This window comes from Canis lupus, chromosome 25 (genome assembly GCF_011100685.1).
Source record: "Canis lupus familiaris isolate Mischka breed German Shepherd chromosome 25, alternate assembly UU_Cfam_GSD_1.0, whole genome shotgun sequence".
NCBI classification, from domain to species: Eukaryota; Metazoa; Chordata; class Mammalia; order Carnivora; family Canidae; genus Canis; species Canis lupus.
In genome coordinates, this window is record NC_049246.1 from 581,615 (window position 1) to 605,232 (window position 23,618).

Consider the following 23,618-nt stretch of genomic DNA (forward strand, 5'->3'; position numbering starts at 1 on the left):
GAGCCAAGACTGAAAAGAAATACTAATCCATCGGGCGGCATGTCCTACGACGATCTTTCTTTTTACCTTGGTGGCCACCGGCCGTTTCGAGAACGCGGCGAAGGCCGTGAGTCCCGCCGCCCCAGGGCCCCGCCGATCGCTCCCTCCGCCCTCCGGCTGCGGCGAGGCGGGGCCGAACCCCGCGTCCCGCCCGCCCGGGCCCCTGGGGCCGCCCCGGCAGGCCCGGAACTCAGTTCCCGACTCCTGGTGCACGTCGGACCGAGAAGGGAGGAACGCGCCGGGCTGGGGGCGGAAGCGGGAGCGGAGGGCGGGCGTGGGGGCGGGGGCGCTGCTGGGCGCCGCTCCGCGCTGCCGCCGGGTCGCTGTGCTTGCGGCGATGCTTCCGAGGGTCTCCGCCGTCCGACCGCTGCGCCCCCTGGCCCGCTTCCCCCTCTGCTCCGGAGGCTCCGAGGCGCCGGCGGCGGCGACCGTGCTCCTCGGTGCTCCGCACGCGACGGCCAGGTACGGCGCCCGGCGCTGTGGGCCCCGCCCGGCTTCGGGCAAGCCCCGGCCCCCTCGGTGCTCTCGGTGCGCGCTCTCCGGCTTCCGGGGTCCCGTGTCACAGCCCGAGCACCCGAGAGGCGGTTGCTTTAAATTTGAGGAGAGGGAGACCCCGGGGAGGTGAAAGGACTTGCCCAAGGGCATACCGCGAGCCGGAGCTGCGGGTGCGCGGCTGCTGCGTCCCCTCCCGCGCCTCCTCCTGTCTTTCAGTCCAGGGTCCAGGTCCAAGGTCCAAGGGCGTCTTCTTTATTTCCTTTTTATTTGCTCGTTCGTCTCGCTTCCCAAGACTGTGATGGCCTGGCTCCTGCGCCCGGTGTGCGCTCGGGCTCACGCCCCGACAGCCGCCGTCCGGGTGCCGCCGCCACGGCCGCCGGTCCCCGCGCCCGCCGCCCAGGTGCAGCGCCGCAAAGCCGAGATGCTGCGCGAGCACCCGACGCTTTCTTTATCCAAGTAGCGCCGGGTGAGCCGGTCGGGACCACTGGCCGCCGCAGGGGACGTTCGGCGTATCCTTTCTGCAAAAGGAGCCTGACAAAATCGAGGGGGCCCCCAGGGTCGCAGCCAGCCACACAGGGCAAGTCGCTATCCTTGCTCGGTGCTGCTGCTTCTCCCCAGAGAGCCCTCATCGGGACAGGAAGCTAGCTCCGTTGCGTCTGGCCCATACAGAACCATTTGGGGCCAGTGTGCGTAGGCGTAGCTCTAAGCAGGTCAGCAGCCACAGGATGGAGGAGGTGACCGGGTGGAGGGGAGCTGGAGGATCGGCGCACCGCCAGTGTTAACGGAAGATTGAGGAGCAGCTTCGAGAACACTTTTTAAACCGGTCATAGTTTTTAGAATTCCAAGTATCTGTTACGGTAAGAAGCCCTTTCAGTACAGAAAGGTGAACGGTGGGCAGCCGGAGAGGGGAACTCTGGAATGTGGTTTTGGATATGCTGTATTTGAAGTGCTGAGGAGGTGCTCTAAGTGGAAACAGGCTCAGATGGGAGGGTATGACTGAAATTTTGTTTTTTTAGTGTTACGGATTTACTGCCTATACATGATCTTCCTGAAATAAATATAGATTACATCCTGTGGCCCCGTAGCAGTCCTAGAGGGAGACATTGAAGGATGGAGGGTTATATGTGAGATTCATTCTCCTGATTGCTACCTTTTGTTGTAATATCTTTAATACTAACTTAACTTTCACATGTGAGATAATAATCAGAGCATTTTCCTAAATCAAACTGTATCATATATTGAATGACAGTATGAAGAAGATCCTGTGTACTGATTATAAGGCTACTAGTTAGGCGATTGGTTTTCCATTCTGAGTGTTAAATCCAGATTTGATGCTTGTTAAAGTCTGACGTTTTTATAAGTGGATCAAATAGTTTGTTTCAGCATTCTTGGAAATAGCCATTTTGTCTTTCATTAAAGGGTCCCTAGTCTGATACTGCTATTGGCTAGCTTTGAGAACTTGATATAATAAGTAACCCAGGGGTCTGATGTAGGGTCCTGAGATGAGTTGTATCAGAATCACCTGGCATTTTGATTACATGCAGGTCCTTGAGGGATCCCTGGGTGGCGCAGCGGTTTGGCGCCTGCCTTTGGCCCAGGGCGCGATCCTGGAGACCCGGGATCGAATCCCACGTCGGGCTCCCGGTGCATGGAGCCTGCTTCTCCCTCTGCCTGTGTCTCTGCGCCTCTCTCTCTCTCTGTGACTATCATAAATAAATAAAAAAAATTAAAAAAAAAATGCAGGTCCTTGGGCCACATTCCAACCTAGCAACTAAGAATCTCAGGAATATATTTTATTTATTTTTAAAGACTTTATTTATTTATTCATGAGAGACATACAGAGATAGGCAGATACACAGGCAGAGGGAGAAGCAGACTCCCTGTGCAGAGCCTGATGTGGGACTCGATCCTGGGATCATGACCTGAGCCAAAGGCAGACACTAAACCACTGAGCCACCCAAATGCCCCTCAGGAATATATTTTAAATAAATGAGCACCCTGAATAATTCATATGATCCCTAAAGTTTAAAAACCACTGATTTAACCTCTTTGAGCATCAATTTCTTCTATAATACAGAAGTAGTAAAACCTGTCCTATAAGATTGTAAGGATTAAATGACGTACATAACATGACTTCTCAGATGGGGTGCGCTCATGGGCAGTATCAGAATTACTTGGAAACTTATTAGAAATGCAAACAGTTGAGCTCCTCCTCAAAGCTACTGAGTCAGAATTCCTTGGCAGGACCACAGAACCTGTTGGTTTTTTTTAAAAAAATCCTCTGGGTAATTCTTACGCATATTGAAGTTTGAGAAATAGTACTTTAGCCTGTTCACTTCAGAAAGATAGGGACCAACAAATTCTTATTTACTAATGTATTGTCAATGTGTAATATAGTGCCCAGCACAGAGTAGATACTCATTGTATTTAATGAATGACTTTTTATGCGTTATACCTTCTTAATCTAACACATTCATTATCTTTTTGAGTTCTTCAGTATCAGGGCACCTGGGCGGTGCAGTCAGTTAAACGTCTCTTAACATGGGCTCAGGTCATGATCTCAGGGTTGTAAGATCGAGTCCCACGTGAGGTTCCGTCCTCAGTGCTGGTCTGCTTGGGATTCTTTCTCCCTCTTCCCTCCTGCTCATCCTTACACTCTCTCTAGTTCTTAAATAAATAAATATATCTTTTTTTAAAAAAAAGTTCAATATCAAGTATCAAAAGATTTTTAACACCACAAAATAAAATTAATAAAAATAATAAAATTACTTAGGTTTGGCAAATCTAAGTTTGCATGAATTTGAAATAGGTATAATCATTTGTGTTGTTCTTTTTCACAAATGTATCTAATGAAGAAAGCAGAAAGTAGCTATTGAATATCCTTTTTACTGGTCCATTTTAGATTAGCTTACAAATAGTGATTTGTTAAATGACATGTAGCTCAATGAGAAAGTTGATCAGATCAGAGTAATACCCAATCATGTTTTTTAAAAGAAATTTTTCTTTATGAATAGAAATTTCTTTACTTTTATACTCTTTAATGAGGTATTATTATATCATGTTAAGAGCAAAGACTTGTGGGGCACCCAGGTGGTTCAGGTGGCTAAGTGTCTGCCTTCAACTCAGGTCATGATCCCACAGTCCTGGGATCAAACCCTATGTTGCGTTGGGCTCCCAGCTCAGCAGGGAGCCTCTTCTCCCTCTGCCTGCCGCTCCCCCTGCTTGTGCGCGCGCGTGCTCTCTCTCTCTCTCTCTCTGTCAAATAAATAATAAAATCTTAAAAGAAAAAAAGAGCAAGGATTTGGCAGTCAGTTTGGGGTTTGAACATAATAAATTGAAATTTATTAATGGTTTTGCAACTTTTTTTAATGTTAGTTCATATCTTTTATCAACCTATGAACAATTCCTTTCCAGTTTGTTGAAGCAATAGGTCAGACAACATTTGTCACAATAATGTCTGTCAAAGTGGCCAACCATAAAAACTCCAGAACCACATTCATCTGAAGGGCATTCCTGACAAAGGTGACTGATTTTGCCATTCTCATCCATCTTATAGTATTTTAGGACAGCTAACTTAAATCTTCTTTCTCTTATGCTTATTCTTCTTGGGAGTGATGTAAGACTTCTTCCTTTTCTTAGCATCACCATGAAGTCTCAACCCAAGATGAAGAGTGGGCTCGTTTTGAATGTTGTGTCAGAGAAAGTACGTCCATATTCCAGTTGCTTGCCAGCAAAGATCAGTCTCTGCTCATCAGGAGGAATTCCTTCCTTATCCTGGATCTTGGCCTTTACATTTTCTCTCACTTTTTTTTTTTTTAAAGAAGATTTATTTATTTATTTGAGAGAGAGAGAGAGAGAGAGTGTGTGTGTGTGTGTGTGGCATGAGCTGGGGGAGAAACAGAGGGAGAGGAAGAAGCAGGGAGCCCAAGGGGGCTGGATCCCAGGACTCTGAGATCATGGCCTGAACTGAAGGCAGATGTTTAACCAACTGAGCCACCCAGGTGCCCCAGCCCTTACATTTTCTATTGTATCTGAGGGTTCATTCTGGAGAGTGATGGTCTTCACCATAAGGATTTTCACGAAAATCTGTATCTTGGTAGCATTTCCACCTCAGATGGCAGATCAGAAAGTTTTGACCTCTTTTAAATGTCACAGAATGCAGAGAAAATGATCTTTGTATTAAACCCTGAGATAAATGGAGGGAGGCAGTGAATAGAAGTACCAGCAGCCCCAGGCCTCACCCAGCTACCTCAAGGACCAGGTGATCAGTCAGCCTCAGCACACCTGTAACCCATTTGTGACTCACGAACATGTCTTAGGCCTTAGTGAGTGCAGAGCTACATGACCTTGGGTAAGTCACTTCACTTCTCTGGTTTCTACTTTCCTTATCTACACAGTGAGGATAATACTTACCTTATGGAATTGATGTGGGTTTGAGGAAATGTATGTAAATATGTTGCACTAGACCTGGCACATAGTACATATTCAGTAAATGTTACATTGCTGTCATTATTATAGTTGCGGACAATAATGATAAAAAGGAAGGGTGTGAATTGGAAAATTTTTAAAACACATAGTAGCAGTGTTTTGAATCCTTGCCTTATTATTTTGCATTGTATTTTTCATTTTTTTTCCTTTAATGCTTCTTTCTAGGACAAAAAATAATGTCCAAAGATATTTTGGCACTAACAACACAATTTGTAGCAAGAAAGATGAGCAGCCTGCTTCAATGCATGAGATTTCCAAGGAAACAGAGAGCCAAGAGAGTGTAAAGGAGAATACCAAAAAAGATTTGTTAGGTATTATTAAAGGCATGAAAATTGAATTAAGCACAGTAAATGTACAAACAACCAAGCCGTCCAGCACAAGACAACTTAAAAGTGTGGAAGCTACAATCAACAAGCTTCAAAAAGCTCCAGGAGATGCCCCAAAGAAGAGGTAAAATGAATTGAATTTCAATTCAGTAATTTTTGAAACTCTTTTTTCTTTTAGGAAAAAAAAAATGAAGTTAGAGGACCTGGAGATGCTGCATGAAGACTATCAGTCTGTAAACACAAAGATACTCTAACACTTACTTGAGAGATACTGTTACCCCCTGTATCAAAATAGGAAGGGTAGAGGTGCCTGACTGGTTCAGTGGGCAGAGCATGCAACTCTTGATCTTGGGGTTGTGAGTTCAAGCCCCATGTTGGGCTCCACATTGGGCATGGAGACTACTTAAAAAGGCGGGGGCGGGGGGAGAAAAAAAATTCTTTTAAATAAGTAAATAAATTGGAAGGGGACATCTGCAATCTAGAGCGGAAAAGAGTCATGATCTAATTAAGAATTCCACATGCTTTCTTACATAGTCATCAGTATAATTAACTGCCATTTAATTGCCTCTTTAAACTGTTAATTATCAAATCATTTATATCCTGATTTGAAGGTAGTGTTGTGTCTCTGAAGGACTTGTTTATTTGAAATTTCCATTTTAAAAAGTCCACCTAGGATTTAACCATATTGGTTACAACTGTTTTATATGACTTCCTTTGACCAGTAATTATCAGTGCTCTCAGCTTATGTGGTTTCCTCAAAATATTGTAATTACTTGTGCTTGTCAAAAGAGTATTACATTTTGCCAATTCTAAGTGCAATCAATAATATTTCAGTACTGTGTTGTAGTTTAAATGACAGTGTTTAGTTGGGTTTTTATTAAGATTTTATTTATTTATTCATGAGAGACACAGAGAGGGCAGAGACACAGGCAGAGGGAGAAGCAGTCTCCCTGCTGGGAGCCCAATGTGGGACTCCACAGGATCATGCCCTGAGCCGGAAGGCAGACACTCAACCGCTGAGCCACCCAGGCGTTCCATCTGTGACTTCTCTTAGCAGAATCAACAGATAATGTAGATTGCTCTTTTTCAGAATGACTTAATATTTTTGTGAAGCTTCTTGGTTTCTATATTGTATCACATTGTATCAAAATTACCTCTGGAAAGCATAATTGAGTGGTAGAGAATAAGCTAATTCACATAGTGAGTACCCATCCATAGGTACCTCCTCCTCTATTTATTTATTTATTTTTACGTAATCTTTACAGTGTGGGGCTCAAACCCACAGCCCTGAGATCAAGAGTCAGATGTTCTTCTGACTGATCCAGCCAGGTGCAAATAAAACAAAAACATAATATAAAAGTATGTAGAATTAAATGATAAAAACACATATATAAATACTTATCAAGAGTTTTATTTTAAGCTTCCAGACCTGTTTGTGACTCAATGTGGTTTTTATTATAATTATGTAATTTAATTATGTAAAATGAATTGAATGTTTTGCAAAGACTCAGAAAAGGAAATTTAAAAAATTCCTTTCCAGGGACGCCTGGATGACTCAGTGGTTGAGCATCTACCTTCGGCTCGGTCCAGGGATCAAGTCCCGCATCGAGGTCCCTGCAGGGAGCCTGCTTCTCCCTCTATCTGTGTTTCTGCATCTCTCTGTGTGTCTCATGAATAAATAAATAAAATCTTTAAAAATAATAAAAATTCCTTTCCAATTAGGTATGAAGAGATAAGCAGAAAAATGTAAGAAAATTCTGTACTCAGAATTCTTTGTTAAACATTTTTAAGTTCTTGGTCTGTGTTTCCACTTTAAAGAAACCAAAATTGGAACTCTTGAAGGATGGAGTATGGGTGCAGTGTATATATAAAAGATGTTTGTTGGAACTTCTACTCAAAGAAGGGCTTTGGCCTCGCATGAAAAGATTGGTGAATGAGATATGTTTCTTTTAAAAATGTATCTTTTAGGGTTTCCTGGATGGCACAGTTGGTGGAGTGTCAGACTTTTGGTTTCAACTCAGGCCATGATATAGTGGTCCTGAGATCCAGCCCCACGATGGTCTCTGCACTCAGCATGGAGTCTGCTTGTCCCTCTCTTTTTATTCTTCCTACACACACACACTTTCTCACTTTGTCTCTCAAATAAATAAATCTTTTTTTAAAAAGGTTTTATTTATTTATACACAAGAGACAAAGAGAAGCAGAGACATAGGCAGAGATGCTCAACCATTGAGCCACCGAGGTGCCCAAATCCTTTTTTTTTTTTTTCCTTTTAATGTATCTTTTAGGAGCACTTGGCTGGCTCAGTCAGTGGAGCATGCAACACTTAATCTTGGTGTCATAAGTTTGAGCCCCACACTGGGCATAGACTTTACTTAATAAAAATTTTTTTATAAATGTATCTTTTTTTTAAAATTTTATTTATTTATGATAGGCACACAGTGAGAGAGAGAGGCAGAGACATAGGCAGAGGGAGAAGCAGGCTTCATGCCTTTTTTTTTTAAGGGAACCCAGATGCACAGATTTGGGTTGATCATCACCTTTGCTTTAGGACTGTGGTGGCTCCATGTATGCCCTGCTTTTAGTTTTTTTTTAAATTTTTATTATACATTGAATGGCCATTGATACAGTTAGTGTGGCTACATGACAGTTACTGTAAGACTTAGTGGCATAAAACAACGATTTTTTATGCTCATGGATTCTATGGGTTATTTTGGACAGAACACAGTGGAGAAGGCTAATTCTGCTCTATTCTGTCCTCATTCTGAAGACTTAGAAGTCCAATGGCTGGAATCATCTGAGGGTTTGCTCATTCATAGCTTTGAGGGTTGCAGCTGGCTGTTAGCTAAGACCTTAGTCGGGACTGTTACCAGAAACACCTACATGTGGCCTCTGTGTGGCCTGGGCTTTCTCAGTACATGGCAGTGGGGCTCCAGAGGCTAGTGGACCAAAAGAAAGCGAGCCAAAGGAGTTTGTATTTTTATGATATAGCCTTGGAATCAGGGTGGATACTGCCACTCTCATTTCGTGTTTCATATTGATTTCTGAGGGGACTTGCTTTTTTATCATGGCAACTGCCAGAACCATTCACAAAAATATGATGTCATCAAAAGGAATGCAGTAGTCTAGGGTCAAAACTGTGAACTACAGTTCACATGGTCGCTGAGAGATAGCTGTATTTCTCCAGGGTGCTCCAGGATGCCGTAAGGCACTGTTTGGGAACTTAAGTCCTACTCTACATTGAGCTCCCTGTGCAAGGCTGTGAGACCACACCCAGAAGTTTTTAGAATTCCTGTTATCTGTTTATAGGCTCTCTGAGGTACCATTTTAAATCTTTCTAAGATCTTGGGGTGCCTGACAGGCGCAGTTGGTAGACTGTAATTCTTGATCTCAGGATTGTGAATTTGAGCCCCACATTTGTTGTAAAGATTACTTAAAAATAAATCTTTGAAAAAAATAAATCTAAGATTTTAACAAAGGGTTTTATAGTGATGCCTGTGGCTTTATCGTTAGACCATGTTTTCCTGACATTGCCCTGAATTTGATCACTGTTCAGAAGCCATTTCTAAATTTTAGCATCATTTGCTGAGAATGAGAAATGTTTTATTTTTGATCCCGCCAGTCTTGACTCCTTTATATGATACAGTTCTTTCTTATCTCTTCTCACATTTTACCCTCGGCAACTAAGAAGCCAGGAGGCATCTTCTATACTGGAAGTCTCCTTTTACTGGCTCACCCAATTCACTGAGTATATTAACTATTTTTTACATTACTTCAAGCAACAGTATTGCTAAATAGAAGTCCCCTTTCCTGCAGCTTCCAGTAATATTGGTTTTCCCAAAGTTCTCCCTCATAGCGGCTTTGAGGGCCCTCAGGCTCAAAGGTCTTTCCAATTTCTACCCACTGCCCAATACCCAAATTTATCCCATACATATTGTTTTTTTGTTACAGTAGCACCCAACTTCCAGACCCTAAAATCTGTTCCAATTACGTGTTGCTGCATAACAAACCATCCCGAGGCTTGGGTAGAGTGTGGCAGAGGTAGCTGTGTCTGCCCCACTCTGCACTAGGGAGGGCCTGTGCACGGTGGTGGTTTGCTCACTTACATTCCAGTGGCTGATGCTGGCTTTTGGCTGAGGCTGTCTTTGGGGCTCTCTGTAATCTGCTAGCTGAGTTCTATGGACAGACATCTCAAAAGAGAGCCAAACAAAAGCTGTGTTACTTTATATGACCTAGGCTCACAAGTCACAGTGAGTCATCTCTATCATTTTGTTCTTGGAGGCAGTCATAAAGGTTCCCCTGGTTTTAAGGGGAGGGGACATGGATTCCCTCTCTTGGGGATTTGGCAAGGTTTTGGAAGAGTTTGTGGGACCAGAAATATGCTGTCTCTGTTTTCTAAAAATAGAATCTGCCACACCTGTTAACCTGATGACTGCTGATGTCTGATGTACTGAAGGGAACAATACCATGATAAAATTGACCCCTGATTGCATTCAGATTGGGAAAACTATAGGTACCTATGCTTCCTTGAGTGCAGTTACTCCTATAACTGCATTCCATTGTAGGGACCCTGGAAACTGTGGCCTTGTCATAAGAGCGCACCAATTCCCGTGGAGCACTAAACGAAGCAGCTCCCGTGCCTGCATGGTGTGGATCTTCTGTCCTAACTTTTGGATGGCATGTACAGTGTCATCCACATGAGTGCTGACCTGAGATTACTCTGCCAGCCTACTGTTGTTCTGTCCTTTATCTTCTGAATAGACTGGGCCAGGCATGTTTGTGGTAGTCCTGTGAGTCTGAATTTGTTGTGGAACCTAATAAGACCCATGGTGAGTACAGCAATAACCAAAATTTCTAGCTCCTACTTTATCTTAACTAAGCAACTACCTGTTCTGATTATCCAATAAGAAGTTTTCAGCTAGTTATTAATTGATGAATCCATGAGTTGAAATTTAGATTATTTCTAGCTTTTCATTAGTATAAAATAATGCTATGATTAACGTCTTTCATTCAGCAACTTTAGATTGTTGTTATATCTCAGGCATTGTCCAAGGAGATGGAGGTAGAACAGTGAACAAAACAGTCTCAAAAAAAGTAAAAAAAAAAGTCTCTACTCCTTACATAATGGCAGGGGAATCACAGGGTGGGAGAGAGTATATATACTCATACCACACAGACACAAAGGGATCCTGGAAGAATAGTGATTGAGCAAAGACCTGAAATAAAGGAGCACTTAGGTTGCTCGGTTGGGTGTCCGGCTTTTGATTTCAGCTCAGGTCGTGATCTTGGGGTTGTGAGTTCAAGCCCTGCATCAGGCTTGGTACTAAGCGTGGAGTCTGCTTGAGATTCTCTCTCAGCTGCTTCTTCTGCCCCTCCCCTCACCAAGCATTCTCTCTAAAAAAAAAAAAAAAAAAAAAAAGACCTGAAATAAAGTTATGGATAAAGCTATGCAGATATCTGAGAGGTGACTTGCCTTTCAGACACAAGGATGAAACTACTTAGGCCTTAAATTTGGAGTGTGTAGTATTTCTCAAATTCCATGTATGTATCTGCTTATTTTCTTTAGACAAATAGTCCTGGAAGTAGAATTGCTAGGTAAAAGGATTTGCATTATATTTTGAGCTTTCTTTCTTCTTTCTTCTTTCTTCTTTCTTCTTTCTTCTTCCTTCTTCCTTCTTCTTCCTTCTCCTTCTCCTTCTCCTTCTCCTTCTTCTTCTTCTTCTTCTTCTTCTTCTTCTTCTTCTTTTTTATTGAAGAGGGAAGGAGCACAAGCGTAAGTAAGGGAGAAGCAGAGGGAGAATGAGTGCACCTTGGGGCTCCTCCTCCTAACCCTGAGATCATAACCTGAGCCAAAATTAAGTCAGGTGCTCAACCAACTGAGCCAGCCAGCAGCATCCCTTAGTCTTTAGATATATGTGATCAAGTTGCCAAAAATTATGGTAATTTCTGTGTCCCCTTAATAGTATCCTTCCCCTAATTAGAATTTTTTTTCCAGGGAATCCCAGGGTGGCTCAGTGGTTTAGGGCCTGCCTTCGGCCCAGGGCGCTATCCTGGAGTCCCAGGATCGAGTCCCATATCAGGCTCCCTGCATGGAGACTGCTTCTCCCTCTGTCTGTGTCTCTGCCATTCTCTCTGTGTCTCTCATGAATAAATAAAATCTTTAAAAAAAAAATTTTTTTTTCCAAACTTGTGTATGCCATATAGTTCATTTTAAACAAATTTAGGAAGTACAGAAGGGTATAAAATATGTTTTCATGAAATAGTCTGAATTATAGGAAAGAATAGATTGTTAAAGGTTACTTTAAAGTTCTCATCACCTTTTAAAAATCTATGTAGAAAGATCTCAGTGTGTAAAGATTGTCTTATTTCAATGATGGAGGCTCCCTGAAAATTTTTACTAATTAGAACATTTCAAGTTATAAAGCCAGAAGCTATGATTACAAAGAACATCATCGTGATAAAATGCATGTCTCTAGAAAATGAACACTCATCTATATTCTTTGTATATTCTTTTTCTTTCTTTTTCTTCTTTGTATATTCTGATCAAATATGTATATTAAAATTTGAAAACAGACCTCTCAAGTAGTTTCTGTAAGTAATTTGAGATAAAGTTCAGACCTTATTCATAGATAATAGTTTTGAAAGTAGCTCTTTTTTTTTTTTAAACTAATTGTAATATGCCCTCTTTTATTCTCCCGTTTTTCTTCTTTAGCAATCATATTTTAGAACTCTCGTATCTTAGGTAAAGTCCTTAAATCTTTATCCAACAACTTCAAGGATTTGGGAACTTTGATTTGCATATTAGACAACCGATCATTAAGTAGAAAGTCAAATATAGTAAAACATTAACTTGGATTCCACTCACTGAGGTAGCAGTTCTTTGTGAGAATATGTAAATAAGCTAGATAATTTCTTTTTACATCTGGCACATTTTTGCATTAATTTACCCTGATTACTGTGAAGGAGCTTTTTTTTTTACAGCTTTTTCTTATGGAAAATTTAAAACAATATCATGTTAATGAACCCCTTTGGACCTACAGAGTTTCAGTAACCAACATTTTGCCTTTCTTGTGTCATTTATATCTTTACCTACTTTCTATCTCATGCTAGATCATGATGATGATTTATGGTTCTTTTTTTTTTTTTTTCAGGTAAAATTTGTATACTTTGAAGCATGCACATCTTAGCTATAGGATTTTGTCAAATGGATATGATATGTCCATGTAGCCTCATGCTTATCAAGACACAGAGCATTTCTCATTTCTGTCTTCCTGTCAGTAGCCTTCTGCCTCACAACTATTCTGATTTTTTTTTCACCTTACATTAACTTTGCCTGTTCTAGAAGTTGATATAAATGGAATCATACAGTGCATACTTTTTTTTTAATCCAACTTTTCATTGTTTCATTCATGTTTTTGGTGTGAGCTGAGTACTGTTATATGGATTTATCATGATAGGTGAATAGATTTAGCTACTTTAATATTTGCTTGCAGTATATATAGTTTCTGAAATAAATTGGCATCTAATTTAAAAATCCAGTAAATTATAATAGCCATTTTTTTCTTTTCCTCACCCCTCTACTTTAATATATTGTTCTGAGTTAGTATTATGCTTCAACAAGTATCCATTAACTTCAGCTTTTAACATTTTAAAGTTTATATAAGGGGCGCCTTGGTGACTCAGTTAAGCATCTGCCTTCTGCTCAGGTCATGATCCTGGAGCCCCAGGATCCAGCCCCCCCACTCCAGCCCTATTGGGCTTCCTGCTAAGCAGGAAGTCTGCTTTTCCCCTCTGACCCTCCCCTATCTCATGCAAGCACACGCTCTCAATCTCTTTTTCAAATAAATGAGTCTTTTAAAATTTATATAAAACCAATATGTAGAGCCCCTGGGTGGCTCAGTGAATTGAATGTGTGGCTCTTGATCTTGGCTCAGGCCTCAGGGTCCTGAGTTTGAGCCCTACTTTAGGCTCCACCTTGTGTGTGGTACCTACTTAAAAAAAAAAAAAAAAAAAACCTAATATTTTAAAATTTTTGATTTTGTCAGAAATGGTATTTTTTGAATGGCAAAAAAGTTTTCTCTGAAAAAATCATTTTACTTTACACTAAACTAATGGCATAATAAGTAATGCCTTTTTTTTTTTAATTTGGTTTTCATTTTCTTTGTTAGAACCAAGTCCTTGAGTCCTGAGTTGGTAGCTGCTGCATCTGCTATTGCAGATTTTCTCCCTTTTGATAAGCAGACAACCAAGTCAGAGCTGCTCAGGCAGCTCCAGCAGCATGAAGAAGTCTCAAAGGCACAGAAAAATGGAGGAAGAGCAAAAATTAGGTTAGTGAATCAAATAGTTCTGTCTGTAATGCTAGTTTTTCAAAAGAGGCTCTTTTCATATGACTGGTGAGTAATGTACACAATATATTCATTTATATATATTTCTCCTAAGTGGAATATTAGTAATTTGCTTTTTTAAGAAAATTCACATCTTGAGGTGTCTGGGTGGTGCAGTTTGTTGGTCCAAGTTGTGGTTTTTGGCTCAAGTCTGATCTTAGGGTTGTGAGATCAAGCCCTATGTCAGACTTTGCACTCAGCAATGAGTCTGCTTGTGTTTCTCTAAAATAAATAATGAATCTTTAAAAAAAAAAGAAAAAGAAAACTCACATTTTAAGAAAGATTGCAGTTTTTAAAAGATCAATGGAGTTTGAACAGGGGTGCCTGGATGGCTCAGTAAGTTGAGTGTCTCCTTCCGCTCATGTCATGATCCTGAAGTCCTGGGACTGAGCCTCGCATCTGGCTCTCTGCTCAGTGGTGAGCCTGTTTTCCCCTTTCCTTCTGCAGCTCTTCCTGCTTGTGCTCAGTCTCCCTCTGTCAAATGGATAAATGAAATCTTTTTTAAAAAAAATAAAAGATCAGTGGAATGGTTTAAATTTTTCCCACAAAGTTACACAATTTCATGTCCCTGAAAAAGACAGTAAATTCAGTAATGTTATTAAAAACAAATAACAGAACAAGACAGTTTACTGAGAAAATTAACTTTTTCCTATTAACTAATCTGATCTTATACACAGTATCATGATCATCTTCAGTCCTGTTTCTTTCACTTGTTTCTCTTATCCTTTTAGCTGGCACCTTCTCAGGTAGCCTCTGATCTCATTACTTCATGCCAGGTTTGAAATTGATACACAACTTCAAATGTTTGATACTTTTTCATAAGTGACACTGATATTTTAAATGAACATTTCTAAAGAACACCTTCAAAAGTTATGTTTCAAAAGGAAACAAATCTTAGTGGTCTATGGAATGTAAATGTTAATGTGTGACATACAATCTTTCATTTAAACATAACATTTTATAATGTATTAGTGCATGGAAGTGAAAAAAAATGAATTAAGTGATATGAATCCCGTGTGCAAGAAAGTTTATTACTATCCTGTAGCTACAATTTCTAATATACTTGACCTTTTTCTTATTTCAGTGTCAGTAACATAATATCAGACATGAAAGTTGCCAAATCTGCCACAATTAGAGTTAGTACAAGACCAGTGCATCAAATTCAGTTTGATGAAGGATCTGATGACTACATGAGCCAAAAGACCAGTGATGTTAAAAAAAGGTATGCAGGCTTTGCAGTCTGTTTGGTTTTGTTTAATTCTCTGTATATGTACTTTATTCTGTGCGTGTTATTGCTGATAGATATTTGAGCATTATGGATGCATTTTTATCTGTCTTCACGCTCTGCATGTACCATTTCCTGTAAAGGAAAAGATGTTCTGGGTTTAGCAGTCTTATGCTTTTCTATACCATTAATCAAATTAGGCCCTGCCTTCCATTTATCCATGATGAATAGAAGTCTCCTGATTTAGGATAAGTGGAGCTGATTGAATTCTGAACAAATGAACATTTTGTAAGAAGCATCATTTTTCATTCTGATATGTATATAACAATGTATATTTATATAATCTTTATATCTCTCTGTATAATTATCATTATTCATACCTTGGAGAAATAATCCCCACCATCAAAAAAAAAGAAAGGAAGACCCATTATAATACCTTAACGTGGTAAATTATTTGTAGCAATTTGAATTTGGTAATTTGCAGACTTAAAGATGTTAAGCCATGCCTTATGTAATTATTCTATGATAGAAAGCTGTCTGTATTTATAGAAAGTTTGTTTTCTCTCCTTCGAGGCCATGAAATGGTAGTTGAGAAGGGGGAACCAGATATTAGTATGCTCTAATGCTCTAATAAAAACTAATTGATCTTTGTAGAAGATGATGCTTACAGTTGGGAGTATTTTTAGTGTGTTATGTGTTCTGTAGATTTTAAGTATAATCCCAGCAACTTGAGTTAGCTCCATTCAGAAGTTCAAGTACTAATTTGTACAGGACAATTGTAAAAGATACTCAACAGTTAAAAATGAAGTTCAAGAAGTTATTTATAGTTGACTTAGGGAGATTATTTGAATTACTAGTTTAAAGTGATTTTATACCTATGACATATTATTGAATAAAGTAGAATGTGTACTTAGTGTTTTACTAAGATTCCTCAAGAATATTTAATTTCAGGGGTCCCTGGCTGACTCAGTCAGTAGAGGTGGGACTCAGGAAGTTGTGAGTTCAAGCCCTGTGTTGGCCGTAGAGCTTACTTAAAAAAAATTGTTTTTGATTTGTCTTGTTTGAATTAGTCTTCTTTGAAATGATCCCATGTAGCTACATCAGAATGGTATATCATAATTTAATTCTTAATGATATTAGTTGTCATTAACAATTAGAAGGTGATGGGGCGCCTGGGTGGCTCAGTTGTTTAAGTGTCCATCTCTTAATTTCAGCTCAGGTCATGATCTCAGGGTTGTGAAATTGAGTCCCGCATGGGCTCTGTGTTGGGCATGGAGCCTCCTTAAGATTCTGTCTCTCCCTCTGCCCCCACCCCACCCCCAATGCACATATCAAAAAAAAAAAAAAAAAAAAGTTTTAAAAATTAGAAGGTGGCAAGGGAGAAGCTAAAAAATTAGGACAGGTGTTTATGTACATATAATGACTGTGTTAAAAAGCTGGCTGAAGGACTCTAGAGTAAGGGGAAGCCGTGGTCAGATACCAGCGTATTCACTGTGCTTTGTTGTGGGACAGCCTGAGACAGTCTTGGCCTGAACTGATCACCACAAATGTACTCTGGGCTTATTCTTTCAGCAAGAGACAGAGAGGGGTGAGGCACAGGGCACTGGAGTCATTCTGGCCTGCCTCAGAATCTTGGCACTGTGCCACTGACTAATTCTGGGACTGGGGCAACTTCTATAGCCTTGTTGGTCTGTTTCCTTATCTATAAAATGCTAAAATTGAAGCCTAACTTAAATGGCTTTCTTGATAAATAGGAAAGGAATGTGCCAACTATATATAGTAGATGCATAGCAAATGACTGTTCCCTTCGCTTCCTCTTTAGTACATTCTAAAATTCCATACTTGACCAAATCATTCCCTCTTTACTGTGAGTTACCTTAATGCATCATCCTGTTTACCTGATGCAAAGTGAGGGAGTGCAGGTGGGGAGAAGGATACAAAGCACTGAGAAGAGTTGGGGAGCATAAATACCTTTAAGAATACTTGAGGACCCAGACACCTGGGTGGCTCAGCCATTGAGGCTTTGGCTCAGGGCATGACACTGGGGCCCTGGGATTGAGTCACACATCAGGCTCATGAATAAATAAATAAAATCATAAATAAAAGAAAAAAATACTTGGGAGCCAGCTAGAGGAAAACTTAAGTGATTTAAGATCACTTTATCTAATTTCAATATGGTATTTAAATTTTTTCAGTTAATATAATTTCATAGAAGAAAGTAACTTGATTCAGAAGAGAATTCAAAATTATTTTAAAGTGAACTCTCCAGTTTTGCATTAGTTTTTAATCTACCAGTAAATTTATTCAAGTATGAATGTGAATTGATGCATAAAGCAGTTGATTAAAATACACAGGGAAAAGTTACCTATTAACTCCCTGACATTAATTTCAATAGTTAATTATAAATGTTATGTAAAAAAAAGTTAATCATTATGTTAAAATTGCAGAATGAGTGCCTTATAAGTGGGAATGTTTTGATTTATCTATTCCATCTTTTATAATTATAGTTTGTAATTAAACAGGCAGTGTTTTCTACCCTTAAACTAAGACAAATGTTGGCTTTAACAGTTTATAATTTAGCATATTCTAATAGCTTTCTAATGTTGAGTTTTCTAAAACTTCAATATGAAATGGATCACATAAAAATTATAGCACATTAAGCTAATCTTTTCAGTTAGATATTTTGGAAATTAAGCTACTTAAACTGCTTTATTGTATCATGATGCAAAATTTCAAGTGCATTTGTTCCAGTTTTTAGTTATCAGTTCTAAAGATCTGACAATTTAGTTAAAATGTCTGGTGTGAAAAAAATAAAAATAAAATGTCTGGTGTGGGTCAGTGGAATTTTTAAAAAGTTCTATCCTAGTCTTTCATATAAAATTTTTTTCTTGGGGATCCTTGGATGGCTCAGTGGTTTAGTGCCTACCTTTGGCCCAGGGCACGATCCTGAAGTCCTGGAATCGAATGCCCCATCAGACTCCCTGCATGAAGCCTGCCTCTCCTTCTGCCTGTGTGTCTGCCTCTCTCTCTCTCTGTGTGTCTTTCATAAATAAATAAATAAATACATACATACATACAATCTTTTAAAAATAATTTTTTTTCTTAAATAATTTTTTCTTGGCAATGTATAAAAATATTAAATTATTTTTTCTTTTTCAGTCTTAGGAAAAATATGCTCAAAGGGAAGAGACTTAATATTTTTGACCTTAAGGCAGTTACTGAAGAGACATCTGAAACAGGTTTGTTAAGAACACTATTTCTCAGGGATGCCTGGGAGGCTCAGCAGTTGAGCATCTGCCTTTTGCTCAGGGTGTGATCCCGGGGTCCAGGGATTGAGACCCACATCGGGTTCCCTGCAGGAAGTCTGCTTCTTCCCTCTGCCTGTGACTCTGCCATTCTCTCTCTGTCTCTCATGAATACATAAATAAATCTTTAAACAAACAAACAAACATTATTTCTCAGGTGTAGAAACATCCCATCTTTCAAAAATCCTTAATGTTTTGATTGCACAATGTCAGGTATTTTAATAATCCATCCTGTCATTGGCCTGGATCCTGGTTATGAATGTAGTTGTTGACATTGCTAGTCTTGGTCAGATTCCTCCCTTGAAATGTTGCATTCTGTGGGACAATAGGAGATAGCTACTGCCAACTTCATAAATCCAGAGCTATCAGTTGGCTATTGATGTGGGTTAGAATATTAATGATCACCCCAGTTTGAAACTGTACTATTACAAAAGATAAACTGGGGTTTCTGCCCTAAGGCCGCTTGCTATCTAGAAGAGAAAATAGCATTTGTAGAAGTAACTTAATGAAGTGATTTAGTGATTGTGTAAGAGCCGGGAAGAAGAGCCTTCAAGAAATATATTTAGCGACCTGTGTGTGTATGTTTTCACAAAGAACCATGTTCTCTGTTCTTACCCCTTTTTTCTTTGGATAAGAAGTCAGATCCTTCATATTTCCCATTTTAATTAATTAAAAAGAGATATGAAAGTATCTTCTTCCTTGACATTAAATATGATTTACTGATTATTTATTTTAAGATTTTATTTATTTATTCATGAGAGACACAGAGAGAGGCAGAGGGAGAAGCAGGGTCCATGCTGGGGACCCGATGCAGGACTCGATCCCCAGACCGGGGATCATACCCTGAGCCAAAGGTAGACACTCAACCACTGAGCCACCCAGGCATCCCAATTTACTGATAATGTAAAATAAATGAGGAAACTCGATACAAATGGTCTTCAGTTTACAAGTGACTTTCATTTCCAAAGATTAGAAGTTACCTTTTTGGACTTGATAAAAATAATTTTATAATTAATATTTAAGTTCTGAGGCTAGCCTCTAATGGCTCATATAATCCATCAGTTACTTATATAAACATCTGATTTTTCCCACTATTCAGCAAACTCCTAAATATTAGGGGCTGGATTTCACTGATTTATGTATACCTAGAAGCACCTAGCCAAATGGCTGACAGATCATAGCAATTATCTTAAATCATAAATGCCTTTTTTAAATAAATTGAGCTATAAAATATCTAGCCATAGAGGAAAGGAGTTAATTCAATCAGTGTTCATTTAAACTGAAGATGGGGATCCCTGGGTGGCGGAGCGGTTTGGCGCCTGCCTTTGGCCCAGGGCGCGATCCTGGAGACCCGGGATCGAGTCCCACGTCAGGCTCCCGGTGCATGGAGCCTGCTTCTCCCCCTGCCTATGTCTCTGCCTCTCTCTCTCTCTCTCTGTGTGTGACTATCATAAATAAATAAAAATTTTTTAAAAAATAAAAAAATAAAAATAAACTGAAGATGAGGGACGCCTGGGTGGCTCAGCGGTTGAACATCCGTCGTAATGATGGAATGAATGAGTTCTTCTCTCCCACGGTTCCCACATTTTGCTCCCCTCCAGGTTCCTACCACTCATCCTGGAGTAATCTAGAGCTGAGAGACAATATAGCTTTAGTGGAAGGAGTCTGATAGATGTGGATTATTCAAATTCAGTTTCTGCCAGACTAACTTCTCTGAGTTCCCTTTCTCCATCTAGAAAATGGAGCTAATACATACTTCTGAAGGATTAAATGAGGTAATATAATTAAAGTGTCAGGCACAATGCCAGGAACACAGGGTACATTCAGTACCGCGTTGTAGCTATGAGCAGTAATGATGATGGTGGTGATGATCATGGTCACAGAAAAGACATGAGTTGGTCAGTGTCCACTGAACAAATCTATAAACTGTGACTATAATCACTCAATTATTTTGCTGCTGTGATTACTCTTGTAGATGTGGCTAATTAAGTTAACTGATGTGATCTTTTCTCTCCCTCAGATTCCTAGGGCCCACATGCTTAATTTACAGCAGTCAGTACATGGTCAGGCCTAGTCACACATGAACCTTCACATAAAGTCTGTGTGGACACATATATTTTCTTTGGGGGAAATATCTAGGAGTCAGATAGTTGTACACTAAATATATTCATAACTTTTTTAAGAAACTGCCAAACTATTTTTCAAAGAGGTTGTTCTGTTTTACATTCCTACTAGCAGTGCCTGGTGGAAATAGGATTCATTCTTGCAAGATGTCTTCAATTTCCAAAGCAAATAAATGATTGAAATGCAATATGATGGTGGTTATAACAGCTAACATTATATGAACTTACAGAGTTGGTAGTGAGGATCAAATGAACTAATGCATAAAACGCATTAACACAGGGACGTCTGGGTGGCTCAGTGGTTGAGTGTCTGCCTTTGGCTCAGGGCATGATCCCGGGGTCAAGGGATTGAGTCTCCCCACAGGGAACCTGCTTCTCCCTCTGCCTGTGTCTTTGCCTCCTTCTGTGTCTCTCATGAATAAATGGAAAAAAATCCTAAAAAAAATAAAAAGCATTAACACAGAGTAAGTGCTCCATATTCATTAGTAGTAGTGCCATTATTTTTATGTTAATTTAATATATTTGGTCTTTAATGGTAGAACGTTGTGATTTATCTTGACAGACTAAAAATAAATAGGCTGAAGTTTAAATATCAAAGTCACATGTTATATAAAAAATATTCACATTTGTGGGGCCCCTGTGTGGTTCAGTCGATAAAGCAACCAACTCTTGATTTTGGCTCAGATCTGTTCTCAGGGTTGTGAGATCTACGCTCAGCGGGGAGTCTGCTTGAGATTCTCTATTACCCCCCCTTCACTCATGTGCTTTCTCTCTCTAAAATAAATAAACCTTTTTAAAAAATATTCGCATTCATGAAAACATTCTTAAACAAAATATGCCTTTTTATTCCTTTCCAGTAGAGGGGGCAGTGAGACTTTAGAGATTGCTTGCCTAGCAGTGTAGTAAAACAAAAGGCTTGCAGTAATTGTCACTGTAGGCTTTTTATGTCATTTTTGTTTAGTTTTAGCTCTCAAGAGTGACCTTTCATCATATACTGTTTATTTCTAAGCTGCAGGGCCTGAAGTGTGTTACCAATTTGGAGTTAATTGTATTACATTAAAAAAAATAAAGATATATACATTGACTTGTGATGATTTGAAATGTTTCTATTATAGAGACTACACCTTCACTCTGGGATATAGAATTTGCTAAGCAGTTAGCTGCAGTAAATGAACAGCCGCTTCAGAATGGTTTTGCAGAAATGATCCAGTGGACGAAAGATGGGAAGCTGTGGGAGTTTCCAATTAACAATGAAGCAGGTAGGTCTTAATTTCAGAGGTTTATAAAATTCAGTATGGAAAAAAAATTCAGTATGGAGATGAAATCTGGCAGGTGTTCAGAGTCTAGATATTTACATGAATTTTAGAGCTTTGTATAAACATCCTTGTGGTGTCTGAAAAGAAATTTGACAGTATTGGGGCATATGGGTGGCTCAGTCAGTTAAGTATCTGCCTCCAGCTTGGGTTATGATCTCAGGGTCCTGGGATTGAGCCCCATATTGGGCTCCCTGCTTAGCTTCTTCTCCCTCTGCCTGCAGCTCCCCATTTGTGCTCACTTTCTCTCTCTTTGTCAAATAAATAAATAAAATCTTAAAAAAAAAAAAAAAGAGAAAAAAACTTTAAGTTGGAATTTCACTTAATTCTAGGGTTGTTTGTTTTAAGATTTTTTTATTTATCCATGAGGGACACAGAGAAAGGCAGAGACACAGGCAGAGGGAGAAGCAGACTCCTCACAGGGAGCCTGATATGGGACTCGATCCCTGGACTGAGCTGAAGGCAGACACTCAACTGCTGAACAATCTAGGCATCCGAAATTCTAGGTTTTTTTTTTTTTTTTTTTTTTTTTTAATTTTTATTTATTTATGATAGTCACACACACAGAGAGAGAGAGAGGCAGAGACATAGGCAGAGAGAGAAGCAGGCTCCATGCACCGGGAGCCCGACGTGAGATTCGATCCCGGGTCTCCAGGATCGCGCCCTGGGCCAAAGGCAGGCGCGCTAAACCGCGGCGCCACCCAGGGATCCAAATTCTAGGTTTTTAATAAGGAAAAGAAAGAAGTAAAATTCGGGGGGCCTGGGTGGCTCAGTCGTTAAGAGTCCAACTCTTTTTTTTTTTTTTTTTTTTAAGATTGTATTTATTTATTTGAGAGTGAGCACAAGCAGTGTGGAGGGGCAGAGGGAGAGGGAGAAGGAGAACAGCCGCTGAGCAGGGAGCCCACCATGGGGCTTGTTCCCAGGACCCCAAGATCATGACCTTAGCCAAAGGCAGATGGTTAACTGACTGAGCCACCGATGCACCGCTAAGCATCCAGTTCTTGATCTCCGCTCAGGTCTTGACCTCATGGTCATGAGCTCAAGCCCCATGTTGGGCTCTTTGCTGGTATAGAGACTACTTAAAAAAATAATACAAATTTTAAAAGGAAGTAAAATTATACAGCAGAAATGCATCATGAATTTTTACGTGACATGAAAGTATTGACTGGAAATGATGACAGTTTCCTAATTGCTGAGCAGGAGATTACCTGGAAAATCTCTTATATTAAATCCTGAGTATGAAATCAAATTTCAATTTTGGAGAACATTACAACTCTGAACGTTTTATGCTTAGTTATCTTTTACTCATAAAACTGTTGCATTAAAGAGATGCAAGGTTCTCCTGCTTGAAAGCTACCTAAAGGAAAGATGTTAGAAGGCTTCAAAATTTTTTGGAACTCAGGCTGCATACATACCTACATTCTTTGAATTACTAGATCTATTATCTACTTTCCTGAAGATTATTCTGGAGATGTTACCTCTTCCTCACTCAAAAGGGATATTGTATTACTGTGCTATTTATTTTATGCCATTTTTTATGTTATCATCAACTAAACAGTTTAGGTATATTTTCAATTAGAAGAGATTCATGTACAGTTAGCTAGGAATTGTAAACACCTCACTAAGTCGTAGGAAAATGTAGTCCATATTTTAACCTTTGTAGTATTATGCTGTCACTGTAACATTTTATTTTTTGAAAATCTCATTTGTTTGGATTAATAAGTAGAATAGAAGCTTAAATATCAGAAACATATTGTCTTGCATCTTCATAAAGTTTTACTTGATAGGAAAACTTTTTCAAGAATGATAATTCCTTTAACAAATTCTGAATATATTATGTATTTGTATGGTATATGCAGTAATAAAGGATGTTGTTTCATCTGTCACATAACATGAGTATTTCTCAAAGTATTATGCTTT

At 39.5% G+C, this 23,618-nt stretch overlaps 1 protein-coding gene across 3 annotated transcripts in view; it reads left to right on the top strand.

Annotated features, from left to right (window-relative positions):
* Positions 1-307: 307 nt before the first annotated feature.
* The window catches only part of MRPS31 (mitochondrial ribosomal protein S31), a 34,155-nt gene continuing 10,844 nt past the window's right edge, over positions 308-23,618 (top strand). Inside the window, exons 1-6 of one of the 3 annotated variants that reach the window (XM_038573149.1) lie at positions 311-501; positions 5,188-5,472; positions 13,517-13,675; positions 14,817-14,954; positions 18,117-18,196; positions 21,501-21,644. In XM_038573149.1, the coding sequence (XP_038429077.1) occupies positions 377-501; positions 5,188-5,472; positions 13,517-13,675; positions 14,817-14,954; positions 18,117-18,196; positions 21,501-21,644 (931 nt within the window). In that variant the 5' untranslated portion in view covers positions 311-376. Of the gene's footprint in view, positions 502-1,158; positions 1,392-5,187; positions 5,473-13,516; positions 13,676-14,816; positions 14,955-18,116; positions 18,197-21,500; positions 21,645-23,618 lie in introns of those variants that run through there. The other 2 variants (XM_038573151.1, XM_038573150.1) reach the window with 2 other exon arrangements.